This window comes from Salvelinus namaycush, chromosome 9, assembly GCF_016432855.1.
Source record: "Salvelinus namaycush isolate Seneca chromosome 9, SaNama_1.0, whole genome shotgun sequence".
NCBI classification, from domain to species: domain Eukaryota; kingdom Metazoa; phylum Chordata; class Actinopteri; order Salmoniformes; family Salmonidae; genus Salvelinus; species Salvelinus namaycush.
This window is the reverse complement of record NC_052315.1, coordinates 50,020,741-50,046,054: the sequence shown is the minus strand read 5'-3', so window position 1 is coordinate 50,046,054 and position 25,314 is coordinate 50,020,741. Positions and strand designations below refer to the sequence as shown.

General features: G+C 42.6%; 1 protein-coding gene across 1 annotated transcript in view; it reads right to left on the bottom strand.

Annotated features, from left to right (window-relative positions):
• LOC120053528 (sodium-dependent neutral amino acid transporter B(0)AT2-like) overlaps positions 1 to 5,361 on the bottom strand; it is a 40,042-nt gene extending 34,681 nt beyond the window's left edge. Inside the window, exon 1 of the mRNA XM_039000661.1 lies at positions 5,034 to 5,361. Within this exon, the coding sequence (XP_038856589.1) occupies positions 5,034 to 5,361 (328 nt within the window). The remainder of the gene's footprint in view (positions 1 to 5,033) is intronic.
• Positions 5,362 to 25,314: the final 19,953 nt, after the last annotated feature.

Here is a 25,314-nt window from a genome sequence, read left to right as displayed (position 1 = left end):
GGCAGCTCCAGGGAACAGCTTAATCGCAGTCATAAGGTCGGTGGGGAGGAAGTGACAGAGCCTTCTGCTTACTGAATACTTCACCCAAATCGTGATATATCTCTGGAACCAGGGACTAATCAGGGGGAGCAGACTCACTGCCCTGACTGGGGATAGCATGAGAACAGGCAGTCCTAAGGCAGTTAGCATGACACTCAATGCTCCAACTAGTTACCCTACCCGTCACCCAATCAACCGAGGGATTGTGTTCTCTCAGCCAGGGGTAACCAAGAACCAGGGGAACATGGGGCGAGGACAAAATGAAGAAGGAGATAACTTCTGAATGATTCCCCGACAACATCTTAACCGGTTCAGTCCTCATCGTGATCCGTGCCAGACTACTGCCGTTCAGAGTGGTAGCTTCAATGGCTTTCGGCAATTGCTCCTTGGAAAGCCCCAGCTGTTCCACCAAATCGGCATCAATAAAGCTGCCATCGGCACCTGAATCAATAAAAGCGTTCATCGCTAAACTCTGATTCTTATTCATGAGGGTCGCAGGAAAACAGGGTCTGACAGGGTTCTTGAGAGGTTGAAACTGGCTCGCTAAAAGACCTCCCAAAACTAGCGAGCCGGGCAGTTTAACGGGCGCTGAGGACAAGCGGAGATGTAATGTCCCGAGCTACCACAGTAGAGGCAGCTGTTGGTCTCACGTCTACGTTGGCGCTCCACCTTAGTTAACCCGTGTCGCCCTATAAGCATGGGTTCAGGATCTGACGGCAAGACCCCTCCACTAATCCTGTGTGGGGAATAATGATCAACACGTTCTGGTCCACTTCCTGACCCGAATGGTAACCGAGTCTCAGATTGATTAGACGGACCCCACTGCTTCTCCCTCCTTCTCTCTCGGACTCTATTATCTACCCGAATAGCTAAGGTGACCATACTGTCTAGGTCACTAGGCTCTGGATAGGAGATCAGCTCGTCCTTGAGTTGCTCCGACAACCCCTGGTAAAAAGCCGCTTGTAGTGATTCCTCATTCCAACCACTCTCCACAGCCAATGTCCTGAATTCAATCACAAAGTCTGCCACACTGCGAGCTCCTTGGCGAAGAGAGAACAAACGTTTAGCTGCGTCCTTACCTCGGACTGGATGGTCAAAAAGCTTTCTCATCTCTGCCGTGAAACCCTGGTATGACGTCATGCAGGTGTCCCGTCGTTCCCAAACGGCTGAAGCCCATTCCAGAGCTCTACCACGCAGCAGCTCAATAACAAAAGCTATCCTAGCCTTATCTGTGGCGTAAGAGTAGGGCTGCAGATCAAAAACTAACCCACACTGCAAAAGAAATGAACGGCATCCTCCCAAATCTCCCTCGTACTTATCCGGTGTCGGAACCTTGGGCTCACGGAAGGAACCCGCTCCCGAATCGGCAGGTGATATGGGTGAAACAGGTGGTGGATGAGCCGCCGGCAAACTGAGCTGATCCTGGATACTCGTTAAGCTAGCCGATAAGTTCCGGATTGAACCCGCTATCTCGTGTAGCGCCGTGTTGTGTTGTCCCAACATCTTCTCCTGCTGGGTAATTGCATGGCAAACGGAGTCCAGGTCCGCTGGGTTCATCGCTGGCCGGATCGTTCTGTCAGGGTTTACCAAAATTGGACCCAGAAGCAGACCAGGACAAGGTGAGTATGAAGATGGTGAGTATTTATTAATAAATGAGAACGTGGAGGTAGATAGTTCCAGGTGGTGGAGCGGGCAGCGGAGGTGTGTTGATGGGATTGGATAGGCAGATCCAAGGGATAAACAAAAACTGGCGACGAGCAGACAGGGATGGGATATGGGTTCCGGGTGAATGGCTGTAGACAGAACAAACGGAGGTAAGTTAAAGGCAAGCAAGACGTACAAAACAACAAAACAAAACAAAACAAACTCTATCAACTGGAGGCTGGTTCGTGGGCACAACATACTGTTCATGGCTAACGATCCGGCAGGGAATGGATGTCAGGTCCGGGCTTAAGAAGAGGAGAGATGATGATCAGGACCAGGTGTGCAGATAGCTGATGGGATACAGGTGCGGGTAATCAGAACTCTCCCAACTGGCTACATTGCCCGGCAACCAGACAGGGTGCGTTCCAGGACGCCGGAAAAAACACTCCAGGACAGAACACAGGCAAAAAAACAGACTCAGGAAACGGGATTCGTGACAGTCGGCTAAAGCGATTTAATTCATGAATGCATTTGAAAGTGTTAAATATTGTGATAGTGATCTGTTATCCAATGATTGTTATTATTATTATTAACCCTGCATTATAATTATATAAAAGCTCCTCAGATATTCTGTGTTTCTATTTACAGTAGTGATGGACAGCTGGAGGAATTTTGTTTTTCACAAGCGTGGTTTTAGAGTACTTAAGCATCGAATACATTGCAAGTTTGCCTATTTTTGCCTTTAGCCTACACTTTACAATAGGACAAATATATTATTGAATTCGATTAAAAAAACTGTTTTAAACTGTATATGTTGATTAAGTAGTCTTGCATGTCTCAGAGCAGTGCGAAACGGTGCTGAAATAGTTGATCACATGCGGGTAGGCTATTGCTTCAACTCCTATTATAACAATTGGATGTTTCAGTAGCCTACTTTACAACAATATTTCTGTCATTCAGTAATGTTTATGCCCATAGTAATTCGTTATGGATCCATCCAGCTGTGGTTAGAAAACAATGCATTTGGTGGACTCGATAAGATGGGACTCACTGATAGTTGAAGATGATGAGCGATCGGCAAAGGCAATCAACATCGCTCTAATCAGAGTCAGCAGACAGTTGAAGAAACTTGAGTGGACTTATGAAAAGGCTCTGTAAGACATTATATATATACATTATTATTATATATATATATACACTACCGTTCAAAAGTTTGGGGTCACTTAGAAATGTCATTGAAAGAAAAGCACATTTTTTGTTCATTAAAATAACATCATATTGATCAGAAATACAGCATAGACATTGTTAATGTTGTAAATGACTATTGTAGCTGGAAACGGCTGTTTTTTAATGGAATATCTACATAGGCGTACAGAGGCCCATTATCAGCAACCATCACTCTTGTATTCCAATGGCACGTTGTGTTAGCTAATCCAAGTTTAGCATTTTAAAATGCTAATTGATCATTAGAAAACCCTTTTGCAATCATTTAGCACAGCTGAAAACTGTCGTTCTAATTAAAAAAGCAATACGGCTGGCCTTCTTTAGACTAGTTGAGTATCTGGAGCATCAGCATTTGTTGGTTCGATTACAGGCTCAAATGGCCAGAAGCAAATAACTTTCTTCTGAAACTCATCAATCTGTTCTTGTTCTGAGAATGCGAGAAATTGCCAAGAAACTGAAGATCTCGTACAACGCTGTGTACTACTCCTTTCACAGAACAGTGCAAACTGGCTCTAACCAGAATAGAAAGAGTGGGAGGCCCTGGTGCACAACTGAGCAAGAGGATAAGTACATTAGTGTGTCTAGCTTGAGAAACAGACGCCTCACAAGTCTTCAACTGGCAGCTTCATTAAATAGTACCCGCAAAACACCAGTCTCAACGTCAACAGTGAAGAGGCGACTCCGGGATGCTGGCCTTCTAGGCAGAGTTGCAAAGAAAAAGCCATATCTCAGACTGGCCAATAAAAATCTCAACGTCAACAGTGAAGAGGCGACTCCGGGATGCTGGCCTTCTAGGCAGAGTTGCAAAGAAAAAGCCATATCTCAGACTGGCCAATAAAAATAAAAGATTGAGATGAGCAAAAGAACACAGACACTGGACAGAGGAACTCTGCCTAGAAGGCCAGCGTCCCGGAGTCGCCTCTTCACTGTTGACGTTGAGACTGGTGATTTTCCTATCTTTCCCCATTTTTCCCCACTCCTTAAAAACAAAACTACTGAGTAATCCTGTGGTGGTGCCCAGGCTGTGCCAGGGTGCCTCCCTTTTGACGTCACAACCACTGACACCACTTATAAACCAGGCAGGGTTGGTGGTTTGGTTGAGTTGGTGGAACTGGTGGTTCTTGAGGCCATGTTACTGAGGCTAGATTCAGTCATAAAAGCATGTTCAGGATGTGGTTTTGGAGACAATTCAACCCACTCACCCCTAAGAAACGGCTTTGATAACTTCTGAACTGCTTTTATAGCTCTGCATCAAAATGCAGTTAGAATTAAATACCGAGAAGGTGATGCCAGTGACATGCATAGACATGCATTCACACACACACACCCTTTCAGACAAACACATACTGGCAGGGAAATCCAATAAAATTTGCACCGACAACATTTATCAAACACGCATGCACTAGGGATAGGCATTACTGTGTATCTGCCCACACTGTCTGAGAGAGCTAGATATAATAGTGTCTGCTAGGTATTCAGCTTTCATTTAGCCAGCATTAAAACACTTTGGATGATGGTAATCTCCAGGTAAAAATCTACATGACATGTCGATGACACGTGTCTTGTGACACATGGAGAAGTGATCAGAGCTCTTTAGTATGACGGCCACTACGCCTTATTTACACTGTCTGTAATATAATGGAGATGAACTAGACTCCTGGGGTTAAAAAGGCAAGAGGCTGCGATAACTTCTCTGGCTATATTACATACTGCTGTTTTTGGATTATATTGTTGCTGTATTGGTTCAGTTACGGATGTTGTTTTGGTCGATATTCAGTTGTTTCTTTGCTGGTGTAGTTGTGGACACCGATGATGTGCTAGGTGTTTTGTTATTGATGTGCGGTTAAAATAACTCTTATTTGGGGGGGTTACTGTTATTGCTGCCTATTGCAGTGTGGTTCATTGTGTCATTTGGTGACTGTTACTAGGTAAGCTGTTAGCTATTAAAAGAGGAGAGACAGAGACACTCAAACAGTCATGTGACCACTGTGATGTTGATCAGCAGGAGGTTTACCCTTAAGAACAACACACACAAACACAAAATGTGGCAGGCTAACCTCTCCAAATCCTAACCTCATGGGCAGGCGACTTCTATACTCTAACCAATAAGAACAACATCCACTCACCCCCTCCGTTCTTCTGACACATGTAGGGGAACCTCCAGACATTGCCCAGGCCTACAGAGAAGCCCACCTGGGCCAGGATGTACTGCAGCTTGCTGTTCCAGGCTGGCCTCGCTGCATCATCTTCTGCACCCGAGCCTTCGTCCTCCACGTCCATGTCTCCGTTACGGTTAAGCTCCTTCCCTTCCCCATCACCTCTTCCGCTACCCACGATCAGCGAGCTCTTCTTAAAGGAATCATCACAAGTGTCCTCGTTGGATAGCAGGTCTTTGACGGACTCCAAGACATCATCGTCAAGCTCTCTCTTGACGGCCTTGTTGTTTTTGGGCATTTGATAAAGCAGACCAGGGCGAGGGGTGGAATGTCTTTGGGCTGGTAGCGGGAGGGGTGTGCGAGCAGTGTAGTTCTGGTAGTTATTCTGAGATCAGGGTACTGTCTGTACAAGGCAAGGGCTTAGAGGTGGTCTGTCAGGGGTTGGATAAAGTATCTGTCTTGGCGGTTTCTGATGGAGTTGTTTATTTCTTCATTGTCACAAAATGCCTGAGGGGAAAGAAATCCAAAAACAAAATGACTTTGGGTACAATGTAAATTAAAAAAATTCAATATTCATTACTTCAGGGAAAACAGCATGAGGGTGTATGATTCATGGCGATGCAATAACTGTTAGATGTTAACACAGGACCCATGTTTTATGAAAATTAGACTACAATATTGAACTTTTCATCATCAGCATATGGCAAAAGGAAATCAAGCAAAATACTAGGGTACAATATCCATAACTCCAGTAAAGGCAGAATGAGAGTGTGCGTATTGGTGATATCACCACTCTCTGATGGTGACACAGAACTCGTGTTTTTAAGAAATTAGATACAGTCTGTGTATGACATCACAACAATGCATATAGAAATATTTACTGTATTTACTCAAAAAAGAGGAGAAGAGAAAAAAGAGAGTGGAGGAAGGAGGAAGTAAGGGGGGGGGGGGGTCTGGGTCTGTCAAAAAAATAAGTTTCCATTCTTCTTATCAATTAAACCAAAACTAGTTTTATTAATGTAATTTCCTTCCTATCCACAGTCTGTGACCACACTTGATTTGAATAGAATCACCCCTCATACTTCATCAGCCAGACATGGTAGTCTGGATGGTGTCCAACCTGGTGTGTGCACATGTTAGAAAACTTGCCTTGGGAAATTGTTGAGGACAAATAATTATAACATCAATTCTTTGTGTTCCTGTTCTTAATTTACTGAATATCTTAGAATAATCATTTCCCGCACAAGGAAATCACCATATGACAAATGTGACCAAAATCGATGAATGTGCCATTGTCTATTTATTGTTTACATTTATTGAAACATGGCATGGACTTTTGCTATGACAGGTCTGATATCGAGACGATCAGGTATCCACGCCTCTGAATAATTGAACCCCAACGCCAAGCACGAGGCAATTTGCATACCAACCCAAACACGCAGAAAAAACCAACAGACGAAAAATGTAACAAAAAATGACCCAGAATATAGCCTTTAAGGTATTAATAGTTGTGATGTGATCATGCTTCGGCCGATAGTTTTTTAAAATCCCCATTGTGCATAAAATAAATTGTGCAATTGTGCAGAACATAGCAGTCTATTTATTAGCCTTGTTCATTCACTAAGTATGGGCTTCATTTCATCAGCAAATAAACGTAAATTGTAATAAACGTACATTTTAGGGTGTAGGTGGAGTAGTAAACTATGCTGTAGCCTATATACAGAAAGATTCAACCTATTCATATTGTCTTGATAATAACATTTGACTACTGTATTAAATGTACATGTGCATTTCCATCTATGATGAAATAAGAAATCGTTCCATGTTCCTATTGAATACGTCGCCGTATGGCATATTCCACTATAAAGGGCTAAATAAAGCTATTAAAATGCATGATTAAATACATAGGCTACATGTCGAAAAAGTAATGGATGAGAGGAATACCTGGCGCCATGTTGTTTATTCAAGAGACAATTTGCTCCAGGAATGAACATAAATTAATTCCTCCCTCCCCGCCCAGCCGCATCTCCTCTGTAGTACCATCCATGTGCGGTATTTCATCATACACTCACTGCCCACATCCTGCGCAATGCAACAACATTATATTCAGCCCAAAACATATATTTCTTCTAAATTATGTTTACCTTAAGTATAGATTCGTCTTCTGTTGGTCTTTTTCGGAAAGAAGCGTCTCAAGGAATGAAATTGTGACAGAAGCACACGCACGGGGCAGACATCATCACTGGTGTTGCGTCTCTGGTCCTATACCGCCGGTGTAGTGCTGTGCGAAACAAACGCAAGTCCTTCGACTAGTCTGCGTTTTAGCAATAGGTTACAGGCAGCGCGGTAATAGGGGTGCTCGGCTTCTCTCTTTGTCAATATTTGATCCAAATGCACATAATTTTTTTGCTCAATTTATCTCTATATATTTAGGTCGATTTAACATGGTATACTTATATTCTAACCCCTCGTGAATAGGCACGATAAGGTAAATAATCGTTTTTAAAACGTCTAATCTCCCCTATTTGCACTTGGTATTCTCCACTACTAACCCCTTACATTACACTGAAAAAAAGGTCCCATGTTGATCCCATGATCCCATGTTGATCCCATGTTTCATGAGCTGAAATAAAATATGTATAAAAAGCATATTTCACTCAAATTTTGTTTACATCCCAGAATTTGTTTACATCCCTGTTAGTGGGCATTTCTCATTTGGCAAGATAATCCATCCAACTGACAGTTGTGGCGTATCAAGAAGCTGATTAAACTGCATCAAATCAAATCAAAATCAAATCAAATTTTATTTGTCACATACACATGGTTAGCAGATGTTAATGCGAGTGTAGCGAAATGCTTGTGCTTCTAGTTCCGACAATGCAGTAATAACCAACAAGTAATCTAACCTAACAATTCCACAACTACTACCGTATACACACAAGTGTAAAGGGATAAAGAATATGTACATAAAGATATATGAATGAGTGATGGTACAGAACGGCATAGGCAAGATGCAGTAGATGGTATAGAGTACAGTATATACATGATCATTACACAGGTGCACCTTGTGCTGGGGACAATAAAAGTCCTCTCTAAAATGTGTCGTTGTGTCACACAACACAATGCCACAGATGTCTCAAGTTATGAGGGGCCGTGCAATTGTCATGCTGACTGCAGGTATGTCCACCAGCGCTGTTGCCAGAGAATTTAATGTTAATTTTGCAGTACATCCAACCGGTCTCACAACCGCAGACCACGTCTATGGCGTCATGCGGGAGAGCAGTTTGCTGATGTCAACGTTGTGAACAGAGTGCCCCACGTTGGCGGTGGAGTTATGGTACGGGCAGGCATAAGCTACGGACAATGAACACAATTGCATTTTATCAATGGCACTTTGAATGCACAGAGATACCATGACGAGATCCTGAGGCCCATTGTCGTGCTATTCATCCGCCGCCATCACCGCATGTTTCAGCATGATAATGCACAGCCCCATGTCACAAGGATCTGTACACAATTCCTGGAAGCTGAACATGTCCTAGTTCTTCAATGGCCTGCATACTCACCAGACATGCCACCCATTGTACGGCTCATGGGGCATGCCACGAGCACTGTCTCCCAGGTTGTGTGCTGCCCCTAAGACCAGAGCCAATCACATGCAAGGAACAATGTCAGCTTTTAGCTAACATGGCTAGCTAGTATTGTCTGCTAACTAGCTAGTTAGTTAGGTAGTCTTGTTAGCTAGATAGCAAGCTAGCTAGTAACATATGTTGGTTGTTAACTTGCATAACTGAAATGTGTATAGTTATCAAGGACACTTCATGTTTTTTGGCTAATATGTAAATTTACAAAGTGACTTCAGTGTTTCAATGATGCATATTGCGGTAGGCCTAGGCATATAGGCTATATGCTCTAGCATGTAAAAAATATATATTTATGTTTGTCCTAGAGATATATCCTACTGTAGCATCATCGTCTGACACTAAATGTATATTTTCACTGAATTAAAGGTTGTACTTTTTGTTCCATTTCACTTCATGTTCTGAATCCACAGAGGGACATAGGGAAATTACAGTGGGTCCAGAACAGAGCAGCATGCCTGGCCCTTAAATGTACACAGAGAGCTAACATCGATGACATGCATGTCAATCTCTCCTGGCTCAAAGTAGAGGAGAGATTGACTGCATCACTACTGTTCGAATGACTAGCACACAGCTCAGACACCAATGCATACCCCACAAGACATGCCACCAGGGGGTCTCTTCACAGTCCCCAAGTCCAGAACAGACTCTGGGAACTTAACAGAACTAAGAGCCATGACTACACGGAACTCTATTCCACATCAAGTAACTCATGCAAGCAGTAAAATCAGATTTAAAAAACAGATAAGACTACACCTTATGGAACAACGCGGATATGAAGAGACAAACACACACAAACACACACAGGCACATGATAGCACATGCACTCCACACAAACATACATTGTAATATTTTGTATGGTGGTATTATACATTTTGTGTTGTAGATGTGTAGTGATGTAATGTTTTATGATGTACTGTTTTATTTTGTAGCTTTTTGTGTGATGTTACTTAATGTGTTTGGACCCCAGGATCAGCTAAAGGGGATCCCTAAAATACAAATACAAACCCTCATGGATATTACAGCTAGTCTACCTTATTAATCAATAATTAGTGATTGATTGTGCTTAAATCCCCCCTAAAAAATAAATAAATGGAAATCCCTATTCACATTAAATATAAGCCTATAGAGGGGTTGGGTTAAATGCGGAAAACGCATTTCAGTTTAATGTATTCAGTTGTGCAACTGACTGGGAATCTCCTTTCCCTTTCCTTTTAAACATCTTAAATGGAGTAGCCTCTGTTTATGTACCACTCTCAGCCTTTGAGACTATTTGGCATACGGGCAATTAAAGGGCACAAAGTACCAAATGTCCAATTAGATAACCTTTTAAAACCTGTTGAGGACAGAGGGCGCTGTTTTCACTTTGGGGGAAAATCGTGCCCAATTTAAACGGCCTCGTACTCAATTCTTGCTCGTACAATATGCATATTATTATTACTATTGGATAGAAAACACTCTCTAGTTTCTAAAACCGTTTGAATTATATCTGTGAGTAAAACAGAACTCATTTGGCAGCAAACTTCCTGACAGGAAGTGGAAAATCTGAAATCGATGCTCTGTTCTAGGGCCTGCCTATAAATGTCCTTCATATATATCAGTATACATGCACTTCATACGTCTTCCACTAGATGTCGACGGGCAGTGAGAGAAGAAATGGAGTGAATAACTTGATCTGGGATCGAATAAAAGCTCTCGGCATGACGTGTCACCAGTTTCCTGTTTTCTGGAGAGCGCGTGAAGGGACCTGGTTTTGCCTTCTGATAAGCTGTCGTTATAGGCGACTAATATCTCCGGCTTTGATTTTATTTGATACATGTGACAATATCATCGTAAAGTATGTTTTTTCAATATAGTTTTATTAGATTATTGAAATTTATTCGGGACGTTAGGCGTGTTGCGTTGTGTGCCTTTGTTCAGGAAGGAGAGCTTCGCGCTACTTTGCTAGCTTTCCGTGCTAATTGACTGGAGAAGAGGACATTCTAAAACCAAACAACGATTGTTCTGGACAAAGGACCCCTTGTACAACATTCTGATGAAAGATCATCAAAAGTAGGACCCATTTTATGATGCTATTTCATATATCTGTCGAACATGTGAAATAGTCGTTTGCGCCCAGATTTTGGACATGCTCTCGCTATAACTAAGCTGGATGTCGTAATGAAGTTATTTTTAGAATTCTAACACGGCGATTGCATTAAGAACTAGTGTATCTATCATTTCCTATACAACATGTATTTTCTAGTAACGTTTGTGAATAGTTAGAGTGAACAGAATAGTTGAGTGTCATAAAAATATCCGCACATTCTGGGAAAAATATGCTACGTTAGCACAATGTATAACCACTGATTTCAGCTCTAAATATGCACATTTTCGAACAAAACATAAGTGTATGTATAACCTGATGTTATAGGACTGTCATCTGATGAAGGTTTATGAAGGTTAGTGAAAATTAATATCTTTTGCTGGTTTATTCCCTATCGCTAACGTGCCTATTGCTATCGCTAACGTGCCTTGATGAATGAATGCGGTAGTGTGGTAGGCTATTGTAGTAAGCTAATATAATGCTATATTGTGTTTTCGCTGTAAAACACTTAAAAAGTCGGAAATATTGGCTGGATTCACAAGATGTTTGTCTTTCATTTGCTGTACACCATCGATTTTTCAGAAATGTTTTATGATGAGTATTTAGGTATTTGACGTTGGTGTCTGTAATTACTCTGGCTGCTTCGGTTCTATTTCTGACGGTAGCTGTGATGGTAGCTGCAATGTAAAACTGATTTATACCTCAAATATGCACATTTTTCGAACAAAACATCGATTTATTGTATAACATGTTATAAGACTGTCATCTGATGAAGTTGTTTCTTGGTTAGTTTGGTTGGTTCTTGGTTAGTTAGGTTGGCTTTGTGCATGCTACCTGTGCTGTGAAAAATGTCTGTCCTTTTTTGTATTTGGTGGTGAGCTAACATAAATATATGTGGTATTTTCGCTGTAAAACATTTTAAAACATTCATCCGCCGCCATCACCTCATGTTCCAGCATGATAGCGCACGGCCCCATGTCGCAAGGATCTGTACACAATTCCTGGAAGGTGAAAATACCCCAGTTCTTCCGTGGCCTGCATACTCACCAGCTATGTCACCCATTGAGCATGTTTTGGATGCTCTGGATCGACGTGTATGACAGCGGGTTCCAGTTCGCGCCAATATCCAACAACTTCGCACAGCCATTGAAGAGTGGGACAACATTCCACAGGCCACAATCAACAGCCTGATCAACTCTGTGCAAAGGAGATGTGTCACGCTGCTTGAGGCAAATGGTGGTCACACCAGATACTGACTGGTTTTCTGATCAATGGCCCTACCTTTAAGGTATCTGTGACCAACAAATACATACCTGTATTCCCAGTCATGTGAAATCCATGGATTAGGGCCTAATGAATTCATTTAAATTGACTGATTTCCTGATATGAACTGTAACTAAGTATAGATTTTGTACATGCCTTGTGCGGACATGAAATTGTTTAGTGCAAATCCAATCCTGGGTAGTGAAATGTCTAGAAGCAGGAGATAATGGGATCCTCATCTTATTAAAACATACACACAACTACTACCGAGTTCAATGCCAGATACTTTTCTCACAGAAAGTCTGAGTGGCACTTGGAGGTGCCACTCTGCCACTATATAACATTTACATTGTCTATGCTAAATGTGTTTAGATTGTTAAAGATAGAAAGAATAGTTAGGCTATTAAGAAATACATTTTATTCAATGGGGCAAGGCAAAGCAGAGATGACACACAAAATACTTTTCATTTCACCCATACAACAATATAGCCTATTGTTATAGTACAGTATGTTTACAATAAAATAAACACTAGTATTTTACATGTTCTTCCTAATTACATTTGTATACATGTGTACATCAATAAATTACACAGAAACTGTGTTCCTGTTTAATGCAATTTTTGCTACACCCTTCATTCGAGGCATATTTGTCATGACGACAAGGTGAAGGTGCTCTCGACTCAAATGGAACAACAGAATCATTCAGATTGACCAAGGCACAGCATATGACAACCATTTGATCTAACTGAGGGATTTCTCCTGTCACATCGGGAAAAGAACGAAGTAGTAGAAGTGGAAACTGACGCTGCTGCAGAATTGTGTCAACTTCACAGTGGGAATCCAGTCGACATGGGTGTCTTGACAGAGGTCAGCTGGTGAACCTACAGTACAGAAACAAATGAGAAGCAGACCTGATTTTAGAATATCACTTCTTCAGGTCACCTATACCAGCAGGACTCCTGATTGTTTGGTTGTGTTTAATTCATTCAGGTGTTTTAGTGTCATAAAAAGAGGAAATCTATTGTTGGGCTGGAACAACCAATAGTCAACACTGCAGCTTGTCTTATCCCATTGAGGCCTTTGTCCTACGCTGTAATGTCCATACATTTTCCCTTCTCTCATGGATAAAGCTCTCAGCAATTTTTCATTGGTTCAGTGCCACTGGAGTTTTTTTGGACAATAATGTCCTTCTCCAGGATAGATGGATGTCATATTGTAAAATGTGTGTCTCCCCTTTTCATTGGCCTATATTATTAGATGGTTGCGTTTAAGACAACGTCGTTTTCATTGATCTGTTTGTCAGTGTCGGCAGAGAAGGCCTAGGCAACCGTGTGATTTGTCATATAAAAAATATTCTGCTAATGTCTCCAGTCGTATAAAGTGTAGTAGAATTGCATGAAATGTGTTAATCGAAGGCCACATTTTTTTCAGTGCAAAGGAAAGAAAAGAAACCTCTCTGATATACTGTAGCCTATAGGCCTATGCCACTACGCGCTCAGCCATACACAGTGATTAGATTGAGATATTATTAGCCTAATAAATTATGACTATCCAATCTACTCATCACATTAGGAATAGTAGTCTTACATTAGTCTGAAAATGTGATGATAGATGAATGCAATGCTTTATTATCAGGTGCATTTTTTGGAGAAAACTTGAATAAAAACATTTCCGTTGTCTTTCCTGCCTCGTTAGAGCAGCCAAATACAGCACAGAAATTGACCATGATGATGAATCAACTATTTTTTGGCACTGTTATATCATGCAGCTTGGAGTAGCCACTGTTATTGTCTTAAGAATTGATGCAGTGGTTTTCCAACATGGCCGCCAGGAGGGGTCATATGTCACCTGGCAACCTTCTATAATGTATAAAATAAATATAAAAACACTGACCTATATTGTGTGAAAGTGATTTTGTTTAACAAGTAATACTTTTGTTTTCTTAAAAAGGTAGGGTTCAAAATTATTGACACCCCTGAAGATTCTCATAAATAAAGTAGTCACAAGCTTCCTTTGCCCATCACTAGCAAATTCTCAACCATTAAAGGTTGGCAGTTTTCTGCCACTCCTATCTGTCCCCTATACACATTTACTAATTGGGGCACTACTACCACATTTGTTACACCTGTGTGTAGTGAGAGTGCTGTACCAATTTAACTGATATAATCAGCCTCATTGACTGCCTTTTAAAAAAACATACCTGATATGGCTGACTTGCTTAAACAAATGTGGTTTATAATTACAATTGAGATGTACAAACTATGGCATAAGGGGACAACAGGCAGATAAGAGGCAATCCATAATTTTGATTAAGACATTAATGAGCGAGCAGAGTTCAGAGTATGGGCCGTTCTTACAGTGTTCTCCCCGTACACCAAGTCAGAACCGTAGGATAAATAAAGGGGGCATATATGCAGACAATGAAAGCTCTTACAATATTCGATGATTACAGGTTATAGGCTACATGTGCACCACCAAGTCAGAACAGTAGGCGAAATTAAGAGGAGTAAATAGGCCAAATTATTAGGGTGAGGCACATGGGCTACTAACATCTTACTACACAGCATACACTTAGTATTACTTTCTTAGCTACAGTATACATATCTCCCTGGCATATTACATAATTTATGCAGCAGCATACAATACATTTTTGGACTCACCTTGTTGTGCTGTGCTCACTTGAACAGGAAGGTGGCGTGGCGGTCCTTTGTGGACAAATTTTGTCAAAGTCTGGCATTATCTGGATTTATGGTGCTTTCAAAACAACTGGGAACTCTGGAAAAAAAACAAGATTGAATCATGATTAAGTCATTGATCTTCAGGTCGTAGCTCTAGAAAAAGGCCGGATTTACAATTTAGTGTTGGATGACCGTTCAAAACGTATTTTCCCAGTCGGAGCTCATTTATTCCCGACTTCCCAGTTGTCTTGAACTCACTGAAGTCAAGTTTTCGCAGTTCCGAGTTAACAGTTGTTTTGAGCGCGGCACAAATCATGCTTCATTGACAGCATGGCCAATGTTTATCATTTTAAACTTGGAAAAGAGGCCCTTAATCCCAGATTTGGGACCACACAGCCACTGTCACGGATTCTTTCCAAACCACTCATTGTTGAATTTACGATTGCCAACTCATGAGCACCGATACATTATATCTATAATTTTCTTCATTATTTCTCTTCATATGACAAGGATTAAAAAGGATTTGCCAGTAGATTGTCGACTTGATTCATGATGACGACTGCTAGCTACGATTTTGAAAGTATGATGTTGACATGATCAGTCCAATCAAAGCTACTGTAGATATAACGTGATTTGACATCATTTTATCTCTGGCCAATGACCTTGAGCCTTCTTGGATGGGCACTTCTAATGTAACTCTATGGCAGCACCAAAGGGCTCGAATTTTCAAAGTCTACCCTTAGACTTGGCGGTGACGTAGTGTCAGAATACTGAGCCAATCACGACGCAAAGCTCAGTATTTTCTGCTGGCTTGCCCGACCACCACAGAAAGCACTGAGCTAGGCTGAAACACCTGCGTTTTGGAGCTCCTGTTTTGGAGACCATGTTTGCATGCGGCTTTATTAACTCAATGATATATATAATTATTTTTACATCATTTGCAAACTGATATGTTACACGTATTAATGCTAAAATAACATGCAAAACAGGCAAGCCCCCCCCATCCCCCCAAAATGTGGGGCTCTACATTTTGCAAAAACATTTTTTTGCCCCACTTGCCCTGAATGAGAGGTCTACATTGGAGATAATACATTAAAAAGGGCTCATATGCTTATGGCATGTCTTACAATGCATCATAACCAGATCAGAATGGATCATACCTGTTGTCTTTAAGTAAAATATTACCCATTTATCTGATGACTTTATAACATCACCTCTACACCTTTCTCTAAACTGATCTGTTGTGATCTTGGGATGGTAAACACAGGGCTGGTCACAGTTGGTGGTTTGCCGTGAACCTTACCTGTTGAATTGTTCATGGGATAACTAATCAACCAAACAAAGGAACCCGATTCCATGAGGCCGTCACGAGTGTGAATGCCCGACAGCAATTGGAAAGTTGAGGCATTGGATTTCACAATGTCATTTTCATAACCCACATGCTCTTTTGTTTACCTTAGTAGCATTCTCATTGAGAAGAGAAGCAACAGCGATAAATTACTCACGTGTAATCCTACATCAACCACATTCGTAATCCTTTACATTTGACTTCCAATATAGTCATAAACTTAATTGAAAATTCTTCCGACTCTTCCCTGGAGCAAAACAGTTGGTACACACTGTACTTTAACAAACACTAACTCTTTGTACGCCCAGTCAGGTCGCAAGCCTCCCTAGGCCGCATGCAGTTCAAACGTGTTGAGATAAAACAGTAAAAGAACACTCAACTGTTAAACAAGAATGATGGCGTTAGCCTGCTCAGCCTTGACACCAACGTTTTTTGAACAGAAACAATTCTAATATTGGGACTTGAGAAGACACGTTGACTCTCGAGGGAGCGTTATACGAGTCTGCAAATCATGTGGCGTCTCGCTCCTTACGTCACAGTGTTCATTACTGGAAATAACAATGTACATCCAGGAATCTGGCCCTTCTACCCTCAGATGCTGTTAATAGAGATCTTTGTAGGCCAATAATATCTCCTAGTGGGAGTTTCCACCATATTTCTTATTCCAGTCATTTCCTTTCAAATCAGTGAAGGGAAGTGACGTGAACGAGGGCAAACTTTGGGAGGAAGGAGAGATAATTGGGACACAAACCCATCTGTTGCTTGCCCTTCTGATCGTGTGTCCTCGCTTTACATTCTGTTCCATTGAGCCAAGTGATTGGTTGGATTGATCCCATAGAGTGGGACAATGTGTGGACTATAGTGCCAACATAAGGCATGTGATGTCTTTGAATAAATCATAGGTCGCCCATCAAAGAAATTACATTTTAGATGAATCAATGCAAAACACTGAATTATGGGTTAGGGTTAAGGTTAAGATTACAGATTGACTTCCTCTCTGGTCCTAATTCTGATATCCACATGATTTCATTGGAGTCTCGTGCCTTTTAAATCCCCTCACCGCAGTATGTCTAATGTCCCGATGTTCATCACAGTTTAAAAACATGTGACTGCTGCCTACAGTCCCCCTAACCACCAGTCAGGATGATACAGACAGCTCCAGAGGTATGCTTAGATATGTAGAAAAATAAACATATATTTTTTACATAGAACTAAGCATAATTATTATGGCTCTAGATTGCAGGAAAAAAAGGTGTTTCGGGTGTTTGAAAAAAATGCACAATTCTCCAATTTAGGGACAAGGCCTCTGGACCACTCCCAGCCATTCTCATGTACTTTGTGCCACAGATTTTTCGGGTGCATGATGTCCCTGCACACACACACACACACACACACACACACACACAATTGTCTTTAAAACTTAAGAGTGATTATGCTTCAAATGTCCGTCCAGTGTCTTCCGTCAGCGATTATCTCTGTCAAATATTTGCCTCTCACGTGAGTCTAATATCTTTAAATGACCATTACCCAGAAGTAACTTTCAGAAGCCTCTTATCATCCTCCTTTCCATAGGAGCACAGGGCCAGCCTCAGTACACTGCACTGCCCGAGAGGTACTGTAGTTTTATGTTAAGTTCCTTGCTCCAAAGCACAAGGGTAGGAAATCTAAAACCGGCAGACCTCCAGCTGAAAGTTCAGTCTCCCTTTCTTTTAGTGCCTGGACTGGGATTCAAACTGGCAACACTGGCTATACAGGGCTGCCTCTCTTACCTCTAGGCCACCTACCTATTCTACAATGAATACTGTACATCCCAAGGCTAGGTATTGTGAGACAGCAATTTTTATTTGTTGCATCTCACACACTTTGTCCAATCTAATTAACAGTATGAGAAGCACCAGAGATACAGTACATAAGAACCTTCTTGTCACGTTTTTCATTTCTCCCAGCAGTCCCCTCTCCCCACAACCCCGCATGGAAATTATAGGCTTAAAGTGCACGGTTGGGACCCAGAAGCTCAGATAATGGCTACAGATGAGTAACAGAAAACCCTGGACAGAGTAAACACACAGCGACTATCCAAACTATCCAAACCGGCGCTCTGTTTGGGCCGGAGCCGTCATTGACAGGCGTAATCTGCTGTGTAAATCTGCAGCTTGGGCTTGTCTGGTTTCTGTCTGGGTTCTGTGCTCTCAGACAAAAGCGCTGGACACCTTGTGCACTGACAAAGGGGTGCACGTTGCCGGTGCCTAATCAGAGTGTACAAGGCTTGCTGATGGGGTCTTTTTTGAGCAATTCATCTTGATCAATGCTTCTTAGGGGGACCTGATGGAAAAGAGGGACAGGCAGTTTGACTTCAACAGGACCTGCTGAAAACTCTCCCTGTCAAAGGCTGGGACTGTGAAGTGGTGCCGTGACCTGTAGTGACCTTTGTAAAGCACGTATACAAACAGATACTGTTGGCGGTGTCACTGTATGTTGACCTTTCAGAGTACATACAGTATATATATAGATGGTGTTGTTATTTTTGGGTGACGGAATTTGGTGTTGGTCTTTTGAGGGAAAATAAATAGGTCTCATCTGTCGCCATTTATGTCAGGATTTGGCCAGATGCCCCCATTGCGCCTTTTTTGAACCTTTTGTTTTTTCCTTGTTCTAATTATTATTTGCACCTGTGTGTCATTTCATTGTAGGTATTTAAACCCTGTGTGTTCCTCAGTTCTTTGCTCAGTGTTTGTATGTTAGCACCCAGCCCCAGCCCCAGCCTTGCTGTGATCATATATTTCTCTTGTTGGATTTTCCAGAGGTTCTCTGGTTTTGTTCTTGTTTATTTTTGATTAGTCTTTTGAGGTTTGTTTTCCCCTGCTGTTCTTACCACTTTGTGGATTTTCTTTGTATTTTGGAGGATATCCATTTTTTCCTCTTGGCTTTATTTTCGACGTTGTGGATTTATATTCTTTGCCTGAAGATCTTTTTCTTTAATTAAACCACCATCTCTAGTACTGCTGTGTCTGCCTCATCTTCTGGGTTCTGCCGACTATTAGTGACTGTTTCTCACACCGTGTCCTGACAATTTAGCCATTGGTGCTGTTCTTGAATTCTGGCAAATCATGAGAGTAGGACTCAATTACCTCCGAGTACGAACACAAAAAGGCAAGGACACAATGTTATCCAGTAAATCACTGAACAAGGTGGCAGAAGTTCTAACGTTCTTAAGTTCTGAGAGCCCGAGGGAATGGGTGTGGGAAAACTGTGTGGGCCGCTCTGGAATCTTCTCAGAGAGATGGACTACAAGCACTGCACTTTCTCCATGTGGGAATGCTTCCTTTCCTTTGTCATCAGAAATGTCATGAAGAAAGTGTATATTGTTGGAGTCGTACAGTAGGTTGCTGTCTGCGCTGTTGGCCCCCTACTGTACCATCAACTGTGGAGAATGAGAAAGAGAGACAGAGAGAGAGAGAGAGAGAGAGCGAGAAAGGCAGTCACGCGGACGAACAGCTCCTGACTTGTGCTAGCAAGCTAAATTCTAATTTATTAGCTCCAACTATTTACTGGTGGTAACCATAGCAACATGGCCACCGAGGCAGCGCCAGCAGCAACAGAGACTGAGAGACTTTCCGCCCCTTTCAAAAAAATTATCCAGCAGAAATCAAATCAGAGAAGGAAAGAATCAATTTTAGCTCTTTTGTGCAGGACTTCCCCATCCTGGGGAAGATACCGGGAAACCAAAAAGGACAAGGACAGCACCCCGACCTCTCCCCTCACCTCAGGCACTCCAATAGCAGGAGCCCAGGCCCGCAACAGGTTTATCCTCCCCCTGCCTGCCTACGACCTCCAGAGCCATGACCACACCACCATCAGCCTGCTGAGAGACAGGCTGGCTCTGTTAGAGGTATGGGTTACTGAGCTGAAGGAGCAGCCCCCCAGCTACACCACCACCAGCCCAGACACAGAGCTTCTACAGGACCAGATCAACCAGTGCAGGACACCGCTGAAGAACTCTGTCCAGGAGCTGAGAGAGAGGCTTACCACAGCGCTTGAGGAGGTAAAGGCCACCATGAGGAGAGAGCTAGTGCAGGTAAAGGAGGAGATGGCAAATGAGTTGTCTGTCATCAAGAGGGCGCTGCAGCATAGAGAACAGACTGTAGAGACTCCTAGAGAGAAGCTGCAGCCCCTCACCACGACCCCCCCCCCCCCCCCCCCCACTGACCCACCCACAGCCACTACCCCCCCATACCGACCACCCTTTATCCACACCCCCAGTCAACAAGGAGGCTCACATGGGGACACCTACTACAGAGAGAAGCTGTCTAGCCCCCCGACATACCCCCACACGCCCCTCCTGGTACATAGACCATGTGTACCCCAGTCCCTCTGGTAAAACTCACTGAGGTGGCCATCCTCATTGACTCAAATAGGAAACTAATCCAAGAGGATAAACTCTTCCCCCACCACAAGGTGTCCAAAAGACGGTGCCTAAAAACGCAGGATGCACTCTACATCCTGTCCCAGCCTGACTTTGGCACACCAGGCCACATTATTATTCACACTGGCACCAACAACCTGCGAGAGGAGCAGGAGAGAGTAGGCAGCCTGGTCAACAGAGTAGCAGAGAGGGCCTCTAAGTGGTTCCCCAACTCCCACATCACCATCTCCACTCTGCTGTCCTGCAAAGACTTTCATCCCCGTACCATTCAGAAAGTCAACGCTGACATCACCAGAGGGTGTGGCCTACTCACGAACGTGCACGTTGCTCACCACCCAACAATCCCCCCAGAGCACCTGCACGACCACTCCCGCCTTAGGAATCAGACATTCAGGATGTTTGCCAAGTCTCTAAAGGACGTGGCACTTGGTAGACAAACAGCCCATGCCGCACTGGACAGAGGACCACCCAGAGACCCTTACCAGACCACTCCTCCACCAAGGAGCCCCAGGCCCCCTCAATGCCCCAACAGACCCAGTGCACCCCACATGCCCCACCCACCACCAGAGCATCACCACCTCCATCGGCGCAGCCAGACTGGACCGGGCCCAGCCTACTACCCCACACCAGAACACCACCTCTACCAGACCAGAGAGACAGCCTCCCGGCCCAGATCTGGCCCCCCTCCACTCCACAGGGCCCAACAGCAGGACCAGCGCAGCTATGCGGAGGCCATCAGAGGACAGGAGAACTCTGTAGGATTGTGTGAGATTAAACAGCTCCTCCAATACATCTGCACTAAACACACGCACGCACACACACACACATAGCTATTGTACTAAAAGTTGACTTGTTCAATGAATAGGAAGAAGGAAAAAGAGAACAGATGTTTACTGTTACCCTGTTTATCTCGCTCTGAACAACTTAGTAGTTAGTAGTTACTGTCTTTCTTTTTGCAACATGAAATCGCTATCAGTTAGCATGTGGAACATTCAGGTCCTAAACTCAACCTTTGAACTGAAGACTTTAGCACTGGAGTAAAAAAAAATAATCTCAAAGATGTTGTCATCATTCTGCAGGAGACATGGTGTAAGGCAGATATTGTCACTCACTGTCCCACGGGCTACAAAGAGGTAATTGTGCCTTCACAGAAACACAGCTCTGTCAATAGAGGCAGAGACTTTGGAGTATTCATAATTTGGTACAAATCCGAACTACAAAATCTAATTGATCCCCTCAAAATTGGCAGATATCACATTTGGTTAAAACTGAAAAAACGAGTTGTGTTACTTTGCGCAATATATATCCCTCCCTCAGAATCCCCATATTACTCTGAGGAGATATTCCCCACCCTTGAGGAGGACACGTGCCATTTCCAGGGCCAAGGAAATGTGCTCATCAATCCGCACACAGGAACACTACCTGATCTAACGACCACGCGAGGGGATAGCTTTATTACAGGCCATACTGTTTCTAACTGTCTTAATCTCCCCCATAAAAACAACAGTGACAGCACCATCAACAACAACGGAAGGGATCTGTTGCAGCTCTGTCGAAGCCTGGGTCTAAACTTTGTAAATGGTAGGTTACAGGGGGACCCTTTTGGGAGATTCACCTATGGCTCACCTCTTGGCCACAGCACAGTAGACTATATGATTACAGACATTGACCCTTTCTCTCTCAGCTCATTCACTGTCAAGCCACTAACACATCTGTCTGATCACAGACAAATTACATTGTTCCTCAAAAGAACGGACATGGAAACAACCACACATTCACAGCCCAGTAAACTGTACAACATCAGAAATTCATACAGATGGGCCAAAAACAGCACAGAAGAATACCAGAAAGCAACCTGGAACCAAAATATCCAAACACTCTTAGATAACTTTCTGGATACCACATCCACCCACAGTGAAGAAGGCATCAATCTAACATCTAAACATCAGCAATATATTCAGGCAAATGGCAAAAGAAGCACAACTGAAATGGATAAAAAACAAACCAAAAAAGACTGGTTTGATGCAGATTGTAAAATTATAAGGAAAAAACATAGAACACTATCAAACCAAAAGCACAGAGACCCAAATAATGGTGAATTACGCCTTAATTACTGTGAGACTTTAAAACTCTATAAACGTACACTCAGAACCCCAAAAGAAGCAGCTGACACTAATTGAGGAGTCCATAAACAAAAATAACTTTTGGCAAAATGGAAATGAAAGGAATTAGCAAAACAAATGGTGACATATGGACAACCCATTTTAAAACACTCTACAACACCGTTCAAATTGATGCAAACACAGAACAACGCCAAATCCATGAGAAGTTGAATGGATTAGGAAAAGCTAAAAAGGTTTGAGCTCCCCAATTGAACTCCCCAATTACTGACCAGGAGCTCTATAAGAAACTTCAGGCCTTCAAATTTAAAAATGCATGTGGACCTGATGGCATCCTAAATGAGATGGTCAAATTCACTAGTGCAACATTTAAATTGGCTATATTAAAACTGTTCAATTTGATCCTGAGTGTAGGTTATTTCCCTGACGGCTGGAATCAAGGACTCATAACCCCAATCTTTAAGAACGGAGACACATTTGACCCAAACAATTACAGAGGCATTTGTGTGAACGGTAACCTGGGGAAGGTTTTCTGTAGTATTATAAATGAAGAGTTCTAAACTTCTTTAATAACCACAACGTCTTGAGTAAAAGCCAAATTGGATGTATACAGTGGGGCAAAAAAGTATTTAGTCAGCCACCAATTGTGCAAGTTCTCCCACTTAAAAAGATGAGAGAGGCCTGTAATTTTCATCATAGGTACACTTCAACTATGACAGACAAAATGAGAAAAAAAAATCCAGGAAATCACATTGTAGGATTTTTAATGAATTTATTTGCAAATTATGGTGGAAAATAAGTATTTGGTCAATAACAAAAGTTTATCTCAATACTTTGTTATATACCCTTTGTTGGCAATGACAGAGGTCAAACGTTTTCTGTAAGTCTTCACAAGGTTTTCACACACTGTTGCTGGTATTTTGGCCCATTCCTCCATGCAGATCTCCTCTAGAGCAGTGATGTTTTGGGGCTGTTGCTGGGCAACACGGACTTTCAACTCCCTCCAAAGATTTTCTATGGGGTTGAGATCTGGAGACTGGCTAGGCCACTCCAGGACCTTGAAATGCTTCTTACGAAGCCACTCCTTCGTTGCACGGGCGGTGTGTTTGGGATCATTGTCATGCTGAAAGACCCAGCCACGTTTCATCTTCAATGCCCTTGCTGATGGAAGGAGGTTTTCACTCAAAATCTCACGATACATGGCCCCATTCATTCTTTCCTTTACACGGATCAGTCGTCCTGGTCCCTTTGCAGAAAAACCGCCCCAAAGCATGATGTTTCCACCCCCATGCTTCACAGTAGGTATGGTGTTCTTTGGATGCAACTCAGCATTCTTTGTCCTCCAAACACGACGAGTTGAGTTTTTACCAAAAAGTTCTATTTTGGTTTCATCTGACCATATGACATTCTCCCAATCTTCTTCTGGATCATCCAAATGCTCTCTAGCAAACTTCAGACGGGCCTGGACATGTTGTCACGAACCGGCTCAGAGCCCGTAACAAAAGGGAGACCACGTGGAGATAAGGAGTAATAAAATATATTTATTAAATAACGAAACTAGGTATAATATACAATGGTGTGTGTAATCAGTAATCAGTAGTGTAAGTGAATGTTTTGCATGCATGAATGTGATAATGCAGAGTGTTGAAAGATGCTAAAACAAACAACCAAAAAGCACCATGAAACATAACCGAATCTATCAAGGTGTCTGCCTGGAGAGAGTTTCCTCCATGAATGGGGAAGTGGTGTATTTATCCTGGGAGAGTGGGCCCAGGTGTTTCCCATGTAGCTGACGACCCTCCCAACTCCGCCCACCGGCATCCTAATAAGGAAACAAGAGCAAAGAGAGAGAAAACGGTAGACAGAGTGGGAGGGTCGTCACAATGTACTGGCTTAAGCAGGGGGACACGTCTGGCACTGCAGGATTTGAGTCCCTGGCGGCGTAGTGTGTTACTGATGGTAGGCTTTGTTACTTTGGTCCCAGCTCTCTGCAGGTCATTCACTAGGTCCCCCCGTGTGGTTCTGGGATTTTTGCTCACCGTTCTTGTGATCATTTTGACCCCACGGGGTGAGATCTTGCGTGGAGCCCCAGATCGAGGGAGATTATCAGTGGTCTTGTATGTCTTCCATTTCCTAATAATTGCTCCCACAGTTGATTTCTTCAAACCAAGCTGCTTACTTATTGCAGATTCAGTCTTCCCAGCCTGGTGCAGGTCTACAATTTTGTTTCTGGTGTCCTTTGACAGCTCTTTGGTCTTGGCCATAGTGGAGTTTGGAGTGTGACTGTTTGAGGTTGTGGACAGGTGTCTTTTATACTGACAACAAGTTCAAACAGGTGCCATTAATACAGGTAATGAGTGGAGGACAGAGGAGCCTCTTAAAGAAGAAGTTACAGGTCTGTGAGAGCCAGAAATCTTGCTTGTTTGTAGGTGACCAAATACTTATTTCCACCATAATTTGCAAATAAATTCATTAAAAATCCTACAATGTGATTTTCTGGATTTTCTTTTCTCATTTTGTCTGTCATAGTGGAAGTGTACCTATGATGAAAATTACAGGCCTCTCTCGTCTTTTTAAGTGGGAGAACTTGCACAATTGGAGGCTGACTAAATACGTTTTTGCCCCACTGTACCAAACATTGCATGACTGATCATATTTACACCCTACACACCCTGATAGATAAATATATCCA